General features: G+C 40.0%; 1 protein-coding gene across 1 annotated transcript; it reads left to right on the top strand.

Annotated features, from left to right (window-relative positions):
• The first annotated feature begins 2,651 nt into the window (after nucleotides 1-2,651).
• PSKH2 (protein serine kinase H2) lies at nucleotides 2,652-18,769 on the top strand. Its single transcript, XM_021688595.1, has 3 exons — nucleotides 2,652-2,836; nucleotides 6,952-7,618; nucleotides 18,464-18,769. The coding sequence occupies exons 1-3, from the start codon at nucleotides 2,652-2,654 to the stop codon at nucleotides 18,767-18,769; spliced, it is 1,158 nt and encodes a 385-aa protein (XP_021544270.1).
• Nucleotides 18,770-19,587: the final 818 nt, after the last annotated feature.

The following is a 19,587-nucleotide window of genomic DNA, read 5'->3' as shown; positions in this document are numbered from 1 at the left end:
AAGTTTAGCCCAGAACCAGATGCTAAACACCATTTCCATTTATTTAGCTGAGTGTTATAGGAAGCCACTCATAGGCACGGAACACTTGATGTAAAAATAAAAATTCATTTAAAACTCGCCTTAAGTCTAAAGCTCATTTTAACAATTTTATTACTTCACCTAAGATAAAATATATAATTTAAATAACTATAAATAGTTAATTAATGTAAAAATAGCATGTGGCCCAAGCAATGTTTGAGAGGTCTCCCAAATAATGAAGCAGTTACGCACAATAAAGAGAAATACACGTAGGAGATTGTGTAGTAGGGTATTACTCCACACGTTACTTTAGGAATCACCCTTTCTTGAAGGTTACTTAGGCTAAAAGAACATGCTTACGATGTGACTTTAACATTTCAACATTTCAAAACTTGGTGAAAGCTTTAAAAGGAGCAGTTTTGAATGCATTAAGTAGTTAATTTTTTTTCTCCAGGCACAAGATTTATCTTACCAATACACTTCCAGTTAATAGTTGGTACTTTCCAAAAGAGAACTAATCAATGGTGTCTGTTACTGTTTTCATTTTAAAAGGCTTTAAAATCAGTGACTATATCAGCCAATTTTCAAGGAATGTGGTGCAGGCTTCGTGAGAGGCTCTTGACAAAGCTCTTTCTGGGGTGCAGCCAGCTGTGGCCAGGACGCCGGAGCTTTGTGCAGCCTGGGGGACCCAGACACACCGAAGGGCTGCCTCCTAACTACCTGATGCCTTCCCTGCTGCCCAGGTTCAGGATTTAGAGAGGATGTGTCCTAGCTGCTGGGCCACACATATCCAAACAACCCATACACTAGGGCTGTCTGAGTAACAGACATTGTTCTTTGAGCAGCACCTTGACGTTTTACTTCTGTCCATTTGTCCCCCCCCTTTTTTTTCCATTTTGCTTTATATTGTTTACTCTGCGAATTATTTCAAAAGCTTGAGACACCAGCACCAGCTTAAAACCTGCTTAAAACCAATCTTCTCCCTTTGTTTCCTAGTACTCGGAGGATTCTGAGGGTTCTTTATCAGGAAAAGTCCATTATCTGGTAGTTCAGCTCCCTTTGCAGGATAGGCTCATTTTTCTCTCAGCGACCCCCAAGTCATATTTCAAATTTTCCTTCAAAATACAGTTCTTTTGGCAAATCCATGACTAATTGACTCATCACAGATATTGTGTTACATCAAACTAAAAATTAAATGAATTTATAAAGGAAATGGCTCAACTGAAAGAGCACCACTCTGGACGTTTGGAGACTGGGCTCCAGTTCTGGTTCTACAACTTGTTAGGGGTGCCTGATCTTGATTTGCTTGGTCTTGACTGAATTTCACTTTCCACACATCATTTATTTAAAATTTAGCAATGTAAATTATATACAATCAATATATTGATATCTAATCAATACATAAAATACCATTTATCAAAAAGAAATATTTATCAGATATATAAAATATGCATATCCATACATATATGGTAATTATGAATGCAAAGATGAAATATATAAAATATAAGATTATATATGTATAATTAATATAATACTTATATATTATATGATAATAAGATTACACACTCTCTACATAATATAGAGAGAGATTATACAATTTTCTTCTTATTTTTACATATTTTATTCTTTTTTTTTTTAGATTTTATTTATTTATCTGACAGAGAGAGAGAACAAGTAGGCAGAGAGACAGGCAGAGGGAGAGGGAGAAGCAGGCTGCCCGCTGAGCAGGGAGCCCGATGCGGGGCTCGATCCCAGCACCCTGGGATCATGACCTGAGCCAAAGGCAGACACTTAACCAGCTGAGCCACCCAGGCGCCCCTACATATTTTATTCTTGTAACTGCATAGCGTGTTGGACTGGGTTCTAGACACCTGGTTTTCTCCCAGTTTTTTTTTTAATTTATTTAAAGATTTTATTTATTGGAGAGAGAGAGAGCACAAGCCAAGGGGGCAGAGGGAGAAGCGGACTCCCCACCGAGCAGGGAGCCTGATGTGGGGCTCCATCCCAGGACCCTGGGATCATGACCTGAGCTGAAGGCAGATGCTTAACTGACTGAGCCACCCAGGTGCCCCTCTCCCAGTCTATTTCAGGTGAATTATCCAGAGGGAAGGCTCTTTCAGCTGTAGGAGAGTTAGTGGAGTACCAGAAACAGATTAGTGTGTTTAATTAATGCAATACATTACATACTTTAAATATTATAAGCTCTTAGAGTTTAAAACATATATATATTTAATGTTCATATCATCCGGATATGAGCTCAGCCTTGGAGACATAAAGATCCTTTAGAGAGATGATATCCTTCATTGACTCATAAAATTTTTTATGCTCACATCTTCACTTTTCAGATGAGTAAACAGGCCCAGAGAATTAAGCCGAGGCTCCTGTCTTTTCGCTGTCCACTTTGCTTTTACCATGTCAAACTCTACGCATAGATAAGTGGTCAGTGACCATCAAGGAGGCCAGTTGGCAGCGGGACCTTTTGAAAGTTATTCTCTAACAAAGACCCACAGTGGGGTTTCTTTCCAAGCCGGCCCTTGGGGGCGGACCGATCTGTCCCGCCTCCCCTCGGCGGCTCTGGGGATAAATCGCAGCCCCACCTGGAGCTCCCGGCCCCTCTCCCGAGCGCGGGAGGCATGGGTTGCGGCGTGAGCACCAAGGTGGTCCCAGGGTCGCCCGTGCTGTCCCCGGTCAAGCAGGAGGGTCAAGGCCAGGGCAGCTCCAGAGGCGTAGGCCCCGGGCCCGAGGCCGTGGCCGAGGCGGCTCGGAGGATGCAGGTGGCCCGCTTCCGCGCCAGGTTCGACCCCCGTGTCCTTGCCAGGTAAAGCGCCAGGTGAAGCAGTGGCAGAGGGGCTGGCCTGGGACTGGGTGGAGGAAGATAAACCAAGCACCCATCAAGATGGCCTTAACGTTCCCCTCAGCTTGATTAAACCTTAAACAACCTTCTTTCAGATGACAGACCCCTGATGTCCCTAAGTTCTTTCTCTGTCCCTTTGAGATGTAAGTCTTCCGCAGCCCGGGAATGTCTTTCTCAAGGACGGGGCAGCCATCTCTTTGAAATGTAATCAGGAGGCCACTTTCTCCCTTCTCTGTGGGAAGGCAGGAGCCCAACTTCCTCAAGCACCAATTAGCAAACACAGGTGGCCTAGTCACGTGGACCAACCCCTCCTCCCACCCCCTCAAGGTCCTCTAGGGCTTTTCTAGAAGCCCGCCCAGTGAGGAAAACTCTCTTGCCTTTTGTTTCAACCGAATTGAAGTCAGTCTCTCTCCCCTACTGCAATAGTTTTGACTCCAGTTGTAATAGTCTGGAATAAAGTCTTCACTGTTTTTAACAAGTGTCTGGGGCAAATTCTCTTTGACACCTCTGAGCAGGGAGGGCAGAGGATTGGGAAAATTCCAGAGTGAAAGTAGAGGAGGAACAGGAGCAAGGAAAGGGAGTGAATCCCTGACCTCAGAGCTGGGGAAGGAGGAAGGCCTCCCAACCCTTACAGGGCTGATGGGGGCCTTGCCACAGATATGCTGGGACTGGGTCCAGACAGGCCTGTTTGTGAAGGATCTTTACCACATTCTGGAAAAGGAGACCATAAATCATGGAATAGAAACAAGTCTTTGAATCAGCCAGACTTGAGATCCATTCCTATGTCTTTTATCATGTGTGATTGCGAATGTTCCTTAGCCTTTCTCCTTCCTTAGTTTTTGCCTCAGTAAAGTGGGAATAATAATAATATCTACCCCATACAAATGTTGTGAGGATAATTAAAGTAATATAAGCAAATTGTGGTGCACGGTGCATGACAAGTCTTTATTGAGATTTTAGTGTGGTATATAGTATTGTCTTCATAAGGCACACGTAAGACCTAGCTGACTCCCTGCAAGAAATGAGCAAAGGGCGCCTGGGTGGCTCAGACGGTTAAGTGTCTGCCTTCGGTTCAGGTCATGATCCCAGGGTCCTGGGATCGAGTCCCGCATCGGGCTCCCTGCTCCTTGGGAGCCTGCTTCTCTCTCTCTCTCTCTCTGTCTCTCATGAATAAATAAATAAAATCTTTAAAAAAAAAAAAAAGAAATGAGCAAAGATGACAGGTTGGTTGGACTTGAAAAAATAATTTCCTCAGAGTGTACCATGTTGGACATATAGAGGAGAAAATCATGAAATCCTCTTCCACTCTACAGGGCTTGGTGGGACACAGTGGTGGATGGCTCGTCTGGCTTCTCAGGGACATTTCTAGCCCTCAAATTGTATGCGCACTTCATTGCAGTGCTGTGAACAGAGTCTATGCAGAGCCACTTCCTGGCCTACTTGGGAACTTCTAATATAAGGAAACCTTGTGGATTAGTCCAGTAGCTGCTAAGCTCAGAGACAAAGTTGGCTGATCCAACTGAACTTGAATCAGAACGGACATAGGATCTTATCATGACTGAATTGGTTAGATGGCGTCTCTGGTCATCCATAGCCAGAGACATGAGGCTGCTGTGGTCCAGTCTTATCCACTCTCATAACCTCCATCTGCAGGGTAGTCCCAGTCCTTTAGAGTGTGAAGGGGTCAGAGAGGTGGAGGGTCACAACAGTGTAAGGGCTCTGGTGACTAACTCAAGGCTCTTTACCTGATGAGGAGTTAAGCCCCAGAAGATTAAGTGACTTGTCCAAGTTAGTGGCAGGATTGAGTCTAGAGTACAGTTGTCTTTCTTCTCCATTGTGATTCCACTTATAACTCTTGCAAAATAGAGATGATAGAATTTAAATCTGACTATATGCACTTTCTCCATTGCTTCTATCAAACAGATTGTGGTATTATTATTGTTTCCGGGTTTCATTTTTTTAAATACATGTTCAAAAAATTCCTAGTTTATCGCAGCTGAAGTTAAAGTAATAATTTCAATTTCGAGGATGATGTAAAACTGCACCACCCACAACATTAACGTCGAGGCTGCTCTGCTGGCGGTGGGTAGGAGTGGAGCAGTGGAAAGGGGAAGGAATGGAATGACCTTGTAATGCCTTCTCCGAGGCTTGATTCGATCCTTAATGTTTTCAAAATATATGTGGTCATTTGGAAATAATAGGTGTTCAATGAATGATTCTTTCATTCAACATTTATTGCTGTACCCTCTGTGCCAGGCGCTGCAGAAGATATAGTCACCGCCCATGGCCATCACAGGCTCACAAGCAAGGCTGCAGTTACAGGAATTTGTTATGGGACATTTGTTATTCAATCTAAAACCATTTATTTCCACTACTCTACATTTTGGCTTAAAGCCTACTGTTCCCTTCACTGCCAAATTACTAGCATTTTTTTTCAAGTATTTGGTATATGAAGGCCCCTTAGCAGTATTGAATAAAGCTCCTTTTCTATAAACAAAAGAGTGTAGTTAGTCAGCGATGGTAATTCATCTGATATCTGATGATTAATTCCACGAGCAAATGAATTTGCCTGCAGTTTTGAAAGCATAGTGATAAATTAGTATTTGCAAAGTGCTTTCATCCACATTAGAGGTAAATGTAAATATTGCAATAGAATTTTGAAATGCCTGTGATTATCTTCAAAAATCAACCTGAAAGTGCATGTGAATAAAAAAGCAAAGTTGGAAAGAGAAGAGGCGACAGAATCTATTTAAGTTGAGTAAATTGCTATCTGTTTTGATAAAGTAATTGGCCAGAAAATTAAATGCACTGCATAGAACAAAGCTGTTTTCTGTAAGCTGGTACAGCAAATGCCATTTTTATTCAGGAAGCACAGGAATATGAGGAACAGATAGGTAGGGGAAAAAATTACCGGAAGAATAAACTCAGCAAAAAGAAGTAAGGCTATTTACCGCACAGACTATTTGCATTTGAATCTCTGTTACTGAGTATGCAACTGAAAGCATTACTTTTCCCTGCATAGTCCCTGAGCACATTCCATTCGCCGGCACCCTTTTGTGGGAGAAGTTTTAATAAGGTGGAAGAGCAGCAAATTACAATAAAAGTAAGGCTACCTGGGTTCTCATCCTCACTCTAGAACTTAAACAACCAATTTGCTAACCTGATCTTCAAATTTCCTCATTCGTAAAATGAGGGGTTGGATTAAGTCGTTCTCTAATATTTTTCCCAGCTGTAAAATCATGATTCTAAGTGGAGCACTTTCTCGACATTTCTTAAATAGAGTGTTAAACTTGATAGAATTCTTAAATTCACATAGACGTTTACACAGATAATTCAAGTTTAAGATTGCCAGCCTTTGAAATCCTAGCTGACTTCCTGGCCTTTCCCAGAGAGAGAGAGAGAGAGAGAGAGAGAGAGAGAGAGAAAGGGAGAATAACTTCATGCATTAACATATATCCCATGTTAAAATTCTGTTTCTTGTGTAGAAATTGCAAGTGCAGGGGGTTAGCTGGGAGGAAACTGTGGCTGTAACCCCATCCCCACCAGATGTGTTTACGTTATGAATGCTAATCTATCAAGGAGCTACCGGTGGGCGAGATAGGGCGTGTGCCCTCACTAGGTGAAACACCTTTGAAGGGGTTGGATTTAAATCCTATCCATTTCAACTACAATCTGGGTGACCTTGGGAAATCACTTAACTTTTATGATTCTTAATTTCCTTATCTGAAAAAGGGGGATAGTATTATGTTAGCCCATGGGGATATTGTAAGAAGAATTTTTTTCAAAAAATAAATTTTCCGGCACACAATAAACGCATAATAAATGGTAGCTGCTGTTCTTCAGACTGTTGTAATAGTTATCTTTCCACCAACTAATTACTTTTATATCACTTAACCTCCATTTCAAAGAAGAATCTGGGGAGGGTTTCAAAAATAAGAAATACAATTAAGCAACAATGAGCAAAGGAACTGGATTGGGGGGGGTGTAAAGATAAAAAGAGATGATATAAAGCACCAACTTAGATAATTTTAAGAATCTTCCCTTCAGAGGATAACAGATTTGGCTTTTCTTCCCGATAGATACGACATCAAGGCTCTAATTGGGACAGGCAGTTTCAGCAAGGTTGTCAGGGTGGAGCAGAAGATCACCAAGAAACCTTTTGCAATAAAAGTGATGGAAACCAGAGTGAGGGAAGGCCGGGAAGCGTGTGAATCAGAGCTCAGCATCCTGAGGCGGGTTAGCCACCGCTACATTGTCCAGCTTGTGGAGATCTTCGAGGCCCAGGATCGAGTTTACATGGTGATGGAGTTGGCTACGGGAGGAGAGCTCTTTGACCGAGTCATGACTCAGGGATCCTTTACAGAGCAGGACGCTGTCAGAATTCTCCAGATGGTTGCTGATGGCATCAGGTATCTGCATGCGTTGCGAATAACCCACAGGGACCTAAAACCTGAAAATCTCTTATATTATCATCCAGGGGCTGAGTCGAAAATTTTAATCACAGATTTTGGTTTGGCACACTCTGGGAACAAAAGTGGAGACTGGACGATGAGGACACTCTGTGGGACCCCAGAGTACATAGCCCCCGAGATTTTGCTAAGGAAACCTTATACCAGTGCAGTGGACATGTGGGCTCTTGGCGTCATCACATATGTTTTACTTAGCGGAGTCCTGCCTTTTGATGATGAAAGCCATACAAGACTTTACAGGAAGATTCTGGAGGGCAAATATAATTATACAGGAGAGGTAAGAAATAATTTTACTCCTATTGAGTTAGCCTAGTGTAGTTTCTCAACCTCAGCACTATTGACCTGGATAGGGCTGGATGATTCTTCTTTTTTTTTTTAACTTTGAACAAAAACAAGATTTAGTAATTTATTACTCACAAGTCCTCGAGGGTATGTGGCATGCCCAGAGCCACACAGTGAGGTTGTATGGGGGGGCAGGAGAGACAGGGCTGGATGATTCTTTACGGGGGAGCAGGGGGTGGTAGGGCAGGGGTTGGGAGTGGGGCTGTCCTGTGCACTGCAGGGTGTTTAGAGGCATCCTTGGCCTCCACTCCACCCTCTATACACTACTGGTAGATACTGGTGGGTACTGGATATCTAGCAAATACACTAGATTCAACACCTTCCTCAAGTTGTGACAACAGAAATTGTCTCCAGACATTGTTAAATGTCCCCTGCAGGACAGAATCACCCCTGGCTGAGAGCAATCGGTCTCAAGGTAGCGAGGGCCTGAATTACTGAGCTGTCTGTGGTTAGCACATGACATTGATAATTAAGTAGACAAGTGAATTTGTAGTTTTTCTTTCATCAGCTGAGTAGACTAATGTGTGTGCTTTACCTAGGCACACTGGAATTGGCCCAACATTATATTACAAAAAGGGCTTGGATCATCTAGATTCAAGGCAGAAAATCGAGATTTCTAGATGATCCAAGCCCTTTTTGTAATATAATGTTTCCTCAGTGAAATGTTTAACCTCATAGCTTGTGTAAAATATTTATCCACTGTTTAAACTCAGAACTCCCAGTGTTTATGAATGTGTTCACTTCTTGTTGTTTTTGACTAGAGAAAGTCATCAATGCTTATGTGTAGGAAGCCTGACAAAAGGGGAAATTCATTTCATGTTCAGCAGGTAATCAAATATATGTTTAACTATGAAAGGGTTCTTTTTCTCATGAAGGAAAATATTGATAGTTTGATTATAGCTACTTAAGACCTAACATCTATATGTATAACATCTTAAGCAAAATCAAAAGCGAAATAACTAATTTAAATATTATATTTTCTATACTTTTACAAAGCTTTAGTATCTTATTGTACATGTGTACATTTTTAAAAAACTCATCCAAACTGGTAATTGAGAACTAAGACTTACATGGGAAAGTAGGAAAGGATGGGGAGAATTCACAGACAATGTAGTACCATTGATTATTAAAAGTTTGAAAGAGGGGCGCCTGGGTGGCTCAGTTGGTTAAGCGACTGCCTTCGGCTCAGGTCATGATCCTGGAGTCCCGGGATTGAGTCCCGCATCAGGCTCCCTGCTTGGCGGGGAGTCTGCTTCTCCCTCTGACCCTCCCCCCTCTCATGTGCTCTCTCTCTCTCATTCTCTCTCTCAAATAAATAAATAAAATCTTTAAAAAAAAATAAATAAAAGTTTGAAAGATGTCCAGCCTCACTGATAACCAAAAAATACAAATGAAAAGTCTTTTTTTTAAAATTTTTCAAATCAATAAAGATTAAAAAAAACCCCACCTCAACTCTACTCATTGCTGCTAAGAGTACTAAGAGATCAACCATCTCAGTCACTGCTGGTAGAAGGCCAATTTCACAGATTTCTTGGGATGCAGTTTGAAAATATGCATCTAGAACTTTTAAAAGTTTATATGTTTCGAACTGGTAATTCCACTTCTAAGAATCTAAGGAAATAATGCCAGATGCAGCAAAGGTTTCAGTATAAAGATGCTCATCTGAGCTATAGTTACAGAAGTGAAAAATTGAAAAAACCCTAAGAGAAAGTTTGAATAAATTGTGGGACATCCATATGATAGAATATGATAGTCCCTAAATTATGCAGGCTTAAATATTGTACGGGTGTTGGAAAATGTTCACAGTATGCGACCAAGTGAAAATAAAAAGGGAGAATACAAACTGTCTAGAGAATGATCACAATCATGTGGAAAAATGTATGCATAGGAAAAAGGCTTAAAAAAATACAGTAAAATGTAGAGTAATAATGATTCCATACTTTCACACACTTCTTAAAATTTTATACAGTTGGGCCAATTCCAGAAAGTCTAATGTCTCAAAGTAAGATACACTCCTTACTACTCTTTAGTGAGATGTCAAGTTTTTTTCTTGAAGGCAGAAAGACCTTAAAATATTCATACTACTTAATGAATATGTTAAGGACCAGATTAGATTATTTTCTCAGCTGAGAACTTAGTGTGCCTAGGTAAAGGTGAAAAGTTGCGGACTCTGAGAAGCAGTGCTTAGCTCTCAGTGATGGGATCATGTCTGCAACTTTCAGAAACAGTGCTTTATTGCAGCAGTCTTTTCTATTTGACTTTTTTGGGTGTTTTTTTAAAGATTTTATTTATTTATTTGACAGAGAGAGACACAGTGAGAGAGGAAACACAAGCAGGGGGAGTGGGAGAGGGAGAAGCAGGCTTCCTGCAAAGCAGGGAGCTTGGTGCGGGGCTCTATCTGGGATCATGACCTGAGCTGAAGGCAGACACTTAACGACTGAGCCACCCAGGCACCCCTTTTTTTGTTTTTTAAATGGCATTAAAATTTTAGAAGATCAGTTTCTTCTGAAACCTTAAAGGTACCAGATATTTTCTATACTGCAGGATTTCTGATGATGTTGAAAGACATATTAAACAGCTTTAGTAAATTCTCTTTCTAGTGCTTTAAAGTTTCCTTTTCAGAAGTAACTCATTTCATTATAAGTAGTTTGAGGCTAAATATTTATGTTCAGATTGAATATTAAATTAACATCACTAAAAAGAAAACAAAACTAAAGTCAACAATGTTGAAAAAATCTTAAACATCAAGACTGATTTTTCTCCAGAATCCCAGAACCATATATTAACAGGCAAATTGTGTTCTTTATTATTTTTGAGGAAATACTCATTTAATAAAACTGAAAGTCCTGGGACGCCTGGGTGGCTCAGTCGGTTATCGGCTCAGGTCATGATCCCAGGGTCCTGGGATCGAGTCCCTCATCGGGCTCCTTCTCCGCGGGGAGCCTGCTTCTCCCTCTGCCTCTGTCTCTCTCTCTGTCTCTCATGAATAAATAAATAAAATCTTTAAAAAAAAAAACAAAAACAAAAAAACTGAAAGTCCTAGTACTTACCAGCCTGATACAAATTTAATACTTAAGAAACCTGTTTCAATTTATATCTTATTTCAAAACACATTTAACTGTTTAAAGCTTTGCATTTTCAGTTATAACCTACAGAAATTTTGAGCCTCTTTTTTTTTTTTTTTTGGATACTTGAAATAGGGAAGGAGATAGAACACTTTGTCATGTTAAATCTGATAAACCTGCTGCAAGAGCTATAACTTTGAGGAGTTTTCTAAATGAACTATGGGGATCCAGGATTTAGAATTTCTTGATCTAAACTTTATGCTGCATATAACATTAGAAATGCACATTTCATAGTATAAAATATGAAACACATTTTTATACCTTATTATCTAAGGTACTATATGCACCTTTCAAAAATTCAGTGTGTGTTCACGTAAAGTATATTAGAATAATTATGGGTTAACAGGATTTTTTTTCTATAGGTAAGAGTATTTGTGTGGGGTTTTGTTTGTCTACAAATAATCAGACTATAATATTTAAACATGCAAAGTAATTGGCAGTAATGTTGCACTTGTTTGCTAAAGATACACTTTAGCAAACAAGTGTTTGCTAAGCAAACAAGTTGTTCCATGGGTGACCACACAGACACACATATACACAAATCACTGCATTGAGAATCCTAGAGCTGTGCTGCAGACCATAGCTGAAGCTGTGTTTTCAATCAGAATGAATGTAAAACCTGTCATGAAGGTATAAAATAATTTGGTGGTGAATGTTTTTCTGTACCATTCATGTGCAATTATAGTCTAAATTCTGCTACACTACATGAAAGTAAATGGACATTCCAGAATATAGATGTGATTATATAGTCTTAAACTAATTATTTTTAAACCAAGATTGCTGAAAATCAGTGATGCATTTGTTATAGAGTATAACTCATTGTTTACAGTATGTTTTAGGTGATATCATCATAACAATAGAAGGTGATCAAAGTATTCCAGGTAAATTTATATAGCAGTGAAGAATTACATGCCTTCTGTGGACATTTTATAAGTGCATTTTATATTGCAATAAATTTTTTTCTCTTTAAAAAAAATACGGTAAAATGTTAACAGAACTTATTCCTGGTTTGGAGATTATGGCTCATTTTGGGTTTTTTCCTTTATACTTATTTTTGTTTTTATTTATATATTTATTTATTTTTAAAGATTTTATCCATTTATTTGACAGAGAGAGAGAGCGAACACAGCAGGGGGAGTGGGAGCAGGAGCGGGAGAAGCAGGCTCCCTGTGGGAGAGGGAGAAGCGTGCTTCCCGCCGAGCAGGGAGCCCGATGCGGGGCTCGATCCCAGGACCCCGGGATCATGACCTGAGCCGAAGGCAGACGCTTAACGACTGAGCCACCCAGGCGCCCCTTTTTCTTTATAATTTGAATATCTTTCTGTTTCTGTTGTTCTTTTGCTTACAAAGAATACAGATTTCTGTTTTGGTTAGAGCTCCATGACTCTTCTGTTCTACATGATATTGGGAGGAACTGCAGTCATTGGAGCTTGACTGGGATGGAATGTCCATGATGGTCCCTCAAGTGTCTGACATCTTGGTGGGGATGGCTGGACATCTGGGGTCAACTAGGTCACTGGAACCACTAGGCCTTATTCACCTTCCTCTCTCAATGCTTCATAGGGCCATCTCTTCATGCGGGATTCTCTGGGGCATCTTCCCAGCAGGGTAGTCAGACTCTTTACATGGTAGTTTAAGCCTTCCAAAAAGGAGTATTCCAAGAGGGAGACAGTGGAAGTTGCCAGTGCTTTTCAAGGCTGGGCTTGGAAATAGCACAGCATTACCTCTGCCTCATTCTATTGTGAGTCCTGTGAGTCTTATGCTAGCCCAGATTCAATGTGGAAAGAGACCACACGCAGTCTAACTACTGGGGGAGTGGCTTATTGGGCCTTGTTTGGACTAGATGTCACTATTCCTTTTTTAATGTGCAGAAACAATAAGAAATATATTGTTTAAAAAGTCCTTTTGTCAGGTTTAATTCAGAGGATTTCTAGGGTTGGATTCCTCAAAAAGCTGAGAAACCCCTGAGAAGACGGTTCATGTTCAAGTGACTTATTGAGGGTAAACTCCCCGGAAGACAGGTAAAGGAGTGGGGCAAGGAGGACAGGGAAGATGAAGAGGCCAGAGCCATAAAGGTCAGCCTCATCTCGCAGGGAAGGATTCTTCAACGTTCGTCCAACCTGAGGCAGATGAGCTGGGTTTTCACACCTACTGCTCTCTGTTAGTCAGTGGGGGTGATGGTGGTGGGGAGCTGGTGGTAAATTTTTACATTCAATGGTGATCAAAGACAAGTGGCTCCAGGAGCCCCAGGTGGTCACTGAAAGACAAACAAACAAACAAAAAAACACCAAAAAAACAAAGTGTTGGCTTTTAGAAGGAAAGCACTCCAAAGAAAGGGGGTGTGTATACATACAGAAAAGAAGGGCTCAGGGTCTGGATGGAGCACTGACATTGTCTCCATGGTGGCACCCTCTACTTCTTGAGGAAATGCCTATTTGTAGCCTCAGACAACATGCAACCCAGAGTAGGATTGTGGCTGCTTGTAATACTGGGTTTATATCCCTTTGGCTTTCTCTCCTGTGTTTGTCAGGCACCCATGTCCATCATATTCACATTCTCTTATAATATTACCAAGCGTCTTAGTCATCTCAAGCTGCCGTAACAAAATACCACAGACTGGATGACTTAAACAATAGAAACTTATTTCTCACAGTTCTAGGGGCTGAGAGGTCCAAGATCGAGACACCAACAAGGTAGGTTTCATTATGAGGCCTCTTCTCTTGGCTTGTTGGAAACTGCCATCTTGTGGTGTGCTCACGTGACCTCTTGTGTGTGTGTGTGTGTGTGTGTGTGTGTGTGTGTGTGTGTGTAGAGATAGGGTAGGGAGAGAGGGAGGGAACTCTGGTGTCTCTTTTTAAAAGGCCACTAATCCTATCAGATCAGGATCCCACCCTCCTGACCTCATTTAAAACCTTAATTACTTCTTTGGAAGCCTCATTTCTAAATATAACGATACTAGGGATTAGGGCTTCAACATACGAATTTCAGAGGGACACAAACATTCAGGCCATAATATCAAGGGAACACAGATTGATAGACTTAGAAAAGCATATCATCATGTTTTCTCTGTCATCATATTATTGTATACCTACCACTTATCAATAAGCATAGTAATTTCTAAATGCACCAATTTTATTTAAATACCAGGATGACCATCAATTCTGGAAGCGTAGGTGTGGTAGACAGAATAGCCCCCTAAAGATGTCCCTACTCAAATACCCAGAATCTGTAGATGTGCCATCTTACGTGGCAAAAAAGAATTTGCAGATGTGACTAAATTAAGGATCTTGAGATGGGGAGATTATCCTGGATTATCTGGGTGAACCCAATGTGATCATAAGGGTCTTTACAGTAGGAAGGTGGGAGGGTCAAATGTAGAGAAGATGTGATGAAGGGAATATAGATTGGAGTGATGTGCTTTAGAGATGGAGGAAGGGGTCATGCACCAGGGAATGTGTGCAGTCTCTAGAAATGGGAAAAGGCAAGGAAGGAACTCTCCCCTGGAGCCTCCAGGAGGCAACTCTGCTGATACCTTGATTTTAGCTTATAAGACCCATTTTGACCCACAGAACTGTAAGATAATACATGTGGGTTGTTTTTTTTTTTTAAGATTTTATTTATTTATTTGTCAGAGAGAGAGAGAGAGAGCACAAGCAGGGGGAGTGTCAGGCAGAGGGAGAAGCAGGCTCCCCGCTGAGCAAGCAGCCCAATGCGGGACTCGATCCCAGGACTCCGGGATCATGACCTGAGCCGAAGGCAGACACTTAGCTGACTGATCCACCCAGGGATCCCAGTGTGGGTTGTTTATTAAAGTCGTTTGTGTGAATCACTATTTTTCTCTAGAAGTCAGGTGGAGAAGTGCAATAAATAGGACAAAACTTCCAGGGACTTAAGTGTTGTTATCTCTTCTGATGGAGAGGAATGATGTGTTTAATATTTATAGCAAATATTTTATAGACACCTGGCTGATATATACTCTGACTCCACCCATGTATAAGCAAAAGATTAGCTATAATATTAATGTATAATTCTTCTTAATTTTGGTGTGAAATATATTCCTTTTCATGGAGCTTTGATGACCATTCCAACTGTGTTATTCTTTCCTTTTTCTGAATAGTGTTTAGGATTATAATAAATTTCTTTTGTTTTAACATTTAATCTATATTTCATCTTTCTAAGACATTGTTGGCTCTTTGAAGTCTGGGACTGTAACATATTTCCCCCCTTATATCCAATAAGATATCATGAAGAGGTAAGCATAGAGAATGCATTTAACAAAAATAAATGCTTTTTAAAAATTATTAAGAGATTCTGATGTATAACTGCATGAGTAAATGCATCTCAACTATAACTGCATTGAGCACAGAGTACAAATTTTAATTTATAGTAAGGTGGATTTTATTTATCTATTTTTCTAATTTTATTTTGTTTTTTTAATTTAAATTCAATTAATTAACATATAATGTATTACTAGTTTCAGAGGTAGAGGTCAGTGATTCATCAGCCTTATATAATTCCCAGTGCTCATTATGTCATGTGCCCTCCTTAATGTCCATTACCCAGTTACCCTATCCCTCAACCCCCCTCCCCTCCAGCAGCCCTCAGTTTGTTTCCTATGATTAAGGGTCTTTTATGGTTTGTCTACCTCTCTGATTTCGTCTTGTTTTATTTTTTCTCTCTTCCCCTATGATCCTCTGTTTTTTTTTTCTTAAATTCCACATATGAGTGAGATCATATGATAATTGTCTTTCTCTGATTGACTTATTTCACTTAGCATAATACCCTCTAGTTCCATCCACGTCGTTGCAAATGGCAAGATTCCATTTTTTGTGATGGCTGAGTAGTATTCCATTGTATGTATATATACCACATCTTCTTTATCCATTCATCTGTCGATGGACATCTGGGCTCTTTCCATAACTCGGCTATTGTGGACATTGCTGCTAGAAACATTGGGGTGCAGGTGCCCCTTCAGATCAGTACATTTGTATCTTTGGGGAGTAAGGTGGATTTTAGATAACTAATACATATCTTCAGTTGCTAAATTTATTAGATTCATTCTGGAATGTTAGGGTGGCTTGGAAGGGTACATTTGCTCCACTCACTGGGCTTTGCAGGGTAGGGGTAGGAGTTCCCTTTTCCAGTTGCTTCCTGCAATGCCTGAGAGGCAACCAGGATAGAAAGACACAGCACATGGTGAAGAAAAAAGAAATCCTGTCTACTGTGTGAAGGAGGCCTTTACTTATCTACTGGATTACCAATACCATCATGATGGCTTTCAGCTTGGTGGCAGGGCTCATGCTGGCGATAGTAAGTAAAAGACACATCCATCATTTCTCCCAGAGACTGTTGGAAAGCGTCCTTGTATGGGTCCCACCTTCCTTCTTGTCAGGCCTTCCTCCGGCCAGGAATCATGCTCAGCTCTGGGAATACCCACATGAAAATGCTCAGTGTCCCTGCTCTGTGCGATCAAGTGGTCTTAGAGTCTGAGAGACCAAGTATTCTTCTTCTTCTTCTTCTTTTTTTTTTAAGATTTATTTGTTTATTTGAATGAGGGAAAGAGTGAACAAGTGTGAGAGGCCAAGGGAGACAGAGAATCTCAAGCAGACTCCCTGCTGAGCACAGAGCCCGACGCAGGGCTCCATCTCTTGCCCCTGAGATCATGATCTGAGCAGAAATCAAGAGTCAGATGCTTAAGCCAGCCAGGTGCCTAAGAGACCAAGAATTCTTATGTATCTCTTCAAATGTAAGTGCTCTGATACATGTAGGAACAAAGGCGCAGAGTCCATGGAACAAGGGAAGACAGGCTCTTACTGCTTAGGAAATTTGGGTCAGATTTCATGAAGGAGAGGACATTTGTGCTGTGTCTTGGAGGACGTGTAGGAGTTTCTGAAAGGGAGACTGGCACATTCCAAGTAGACAGAACAACATATGCAAAAGCACATAAAAGGGAATATGTATTGTAGTAGTTAGAAAACAAGAATTTTGGAGCTTCATGTGCAGGTGAGCATATATTTATGTGGGTATTTTGCAAAGCAGTGTAGTGTCGTGGTTAAGGGCATGATCTGGAGCAATGCTGGCTGGGTCCATTCCCAGCTCTGCCGCTTACTAACTGTGTAACTTTGGGCATGTTTCTTAATTTCTCTGTATCTCAGTTTCTTCATTTGTGAAACAGTAATAATGATCGTGTTTACCTAACAGGGTTGTTGTGAAGATCAAATGAGCTGAAAGATGTCAAGTGCTTAGAATAGTTTCACATATTAGTACGTAGCGCTACATATGCGTTAGCTATTTCTGTTACTACTGATGTGGGGAACTCTGGGACTGTAAGTTTAAATTTTGCTTAAATAAGTTACTATTATATATATAAATATATGTGAATTATATATATAGATATGTAACAGTGCCAAGTATACCTTTTTCATCTTTTAAATGGAATAGTGAGAAAAGTGAGGTATTAATATTTTAATGCTAAGGATAAATTACACATTCTTGCCAGTGAGTTGGGAATCATGTATTATTGTCTAATTATATCGCACTATATCACAGTAATCTTTTTTGATGTGGAAAAAATTGATAATAAAATGAGTCTTATAGCCATATTAGCCAGTTGGCAAAGATAAACACTGGTAATAAAAACATATTTTAAAAAAATCCCACAGGAAAAAAATAAATTAAAAAAATAAAAAATAAAAATCCCACATGGATTTTTTTAAGATTTTATTTATTTATTTATTTATTTATTTATTTATTTATTTATTTATTTATTTAAAGATTTTATTTTATTATTTGACAGAGAGCTTTAGTTGTTTTTTTTTTTCCTAGGTCTATGGTATGTGTTGGTAGACAATGCAGAAAACAAGTGTAAAGCAACAGCTCTCTTGTCTCCATCCTCACAAAAGTTACTATGAATTGCTGCTATTGTACTTAAAGTATGTGCAAAAGCTGTAAACATTGCCAGAACAAATCCCTGAAACATCAAATCGCTGGTGTACACATTGCATCCTGCAGTAGTTCTGCTCTGTGCAGAATCCCGCTTAGAGCTAACTGATGGGGAACCATGCGGGCCCTGAGGGTGTTGGGGAAATGCACCGCAGGAGGATTCTTCACTGAAGGGCCCTTTTTGTTCTGCCCTTTCTCTCTGGAGGCTGTGGAGATGGAAGCATCCTAAGTCTGGGGTCAGCTTTCAAAGGGAGAGAAAAGTTGATTCTCAATTCATTCCACTTTCCACTCGAGCTGATTCTTGGAGTCGTGGGAGCTCTATGAGATGACCCGATGCTGGTATACGTCACGGACAACAGCCGCTTTGCCTTGTCCAGCTCACATAAATGTGACGTGAGAACTCACACTGCTAACTGAAGCACACTGGACAGATTTCTAGAAAGGAATTCTCCTTCACTGAACAGAGAGTTTGGAAGACAATTTGTGTTTGTCTTTCCCCCTCACCAAATAGATTTTTTTTTTTTGCCTCTCTCAAAAGTGATTTTCAGGTTCCTTATATATTTAACGATACTACAGTACTTAACTTGCTTATTTGAAAAAGTCTTTTGGGTTTAATACACGTTAATCTGTGTAATTAAGAAGATATGCTCTATGTGTGTTTGTGTATTTTTATTTTATTGATTTTATTCTGTTTTATCTATTTTTCCTTCCTAGCCTTGGCCAAATATTTCCCACCTGGCGAAGGACTTTATAGACAAACTACTTATGTTGGAGGCCAATCATCGCATGTCAGCTGGCCAGGCCCTGGATCATCCCTGGGTGATCACCAGGGCTGCCGGGTCTTCTGTGAAGAATCTTCAGAGGGTCATATCCAGGAACCTCATGCGTAGGGCGTATTCCCACTCCCAGAGTCCCGAGTCTGCACAGTCTTCTAGGTCGTATTCTTATCACAAATCAAAGCACATGTGGAGCATGAGAAACTTAAGGGTAGAAGAATCACCACTGCCTGCACTTTTGTGAACAGATAACCTTCAGAACCCCTTTAACCAATTTTAAGGCAGATCTATTAACTTCACGGATAGCATTAGGTCAGTAAGGACCATTTGATCATGATTAAAGCACCTAAAAAAGCTCCACGGACATGGGAGCATGTGGTTATTGTTGGAAAAGTTTGACCTTCACTTTAAACATTTTTGGTTTGTAATGTTTCCCAGGTCTGTATTTATTCCCCAAAATGTACTTCTGTAAAAGATAAATAGTATAGTGAATGCTAAATATGTTTATATAGTTAGAAATAGATGAAGAAAATCTCTTGGGAATTGATGGATTAAATAAAGTAGGAGATAATAAGAATAAGGGATATGCATATGAAGAAATGATGAATCGGAGACATAGCAGGCATAGTTAGAAATGGGGAATTAAATGTATTGATACTGAAATTACTGAATTATATTTAAGACCACTGTATGGTATTAACAACCACTAGATAAAACTCAAGATAATTACAAATACCTGTTAAGTTCATATTTAGTCTGCAAATATTAATGGAAATTGTTAACTATGGGGCATATAAAGAAGCTTAGTTGGCAGCAAAACCAAAAATAAAACAGTAGAACTATCTCAGACTAAAAATCTTCTGCACAGCAAGGAAATAATTAAAATGAAAAGGCAACCTATGGAATGGGAGAAAATATTTGCAAACCACATATCTGATAAGAGGTTAATCTCCAAAATATGTCAAGAACTCCTAAGATTCATTAGTAAAAAAAACTAGTAGCCTGATTTAAAAAATGAGCCAAGGACTTGAATAGACATTTCTCCAAAGAAGAGATCAAATG

This window comes from Neomonachus schauinslandi, chromosome 4 (genome assembly GCF_002201575.2).
Source record: "Neomonachus schauinslandi chromosome 4, ASM220157v2, whole genome shotgun sequence".
Lineage (NCBI taxonomy): Eukaryota > Metazoa > Chordata > Mammalia > Carnivora > Phocidae > Neomonachus > Neomonachus schauinslandi.
The sequence above is the reverse complement of the archived record's forward strand: the minus strand, read 5'-3'. Positions and strand labels throughout refer to the sequence as shown.

Excerpts from the sequence above, each read along its gene's own strand:
- PSKH2 (XM_021688595.1), top strand. The coding sequence starts at position 2,652 with ATGGGTTGCGGCGTGAGCACCAAGGTGGTCCCAGGGTCGCCCGTGCTG. Across the intron at positions 2,837-6,951 it reads GACCCCCGTGTCCTTGCCAG|ATACGACATCAAGGCTCTAA; the intron begins GTAAAGCGCCAG and ends TCTTCCCGATAG. Across the intron at positions 7,619-18,463 it reads AATATAATTATACAGGAGAG|CCTTGGCCAAATATTTCCCA; the intron begins GTAAGAAATAAT and ends TTTCCTTCCTAG.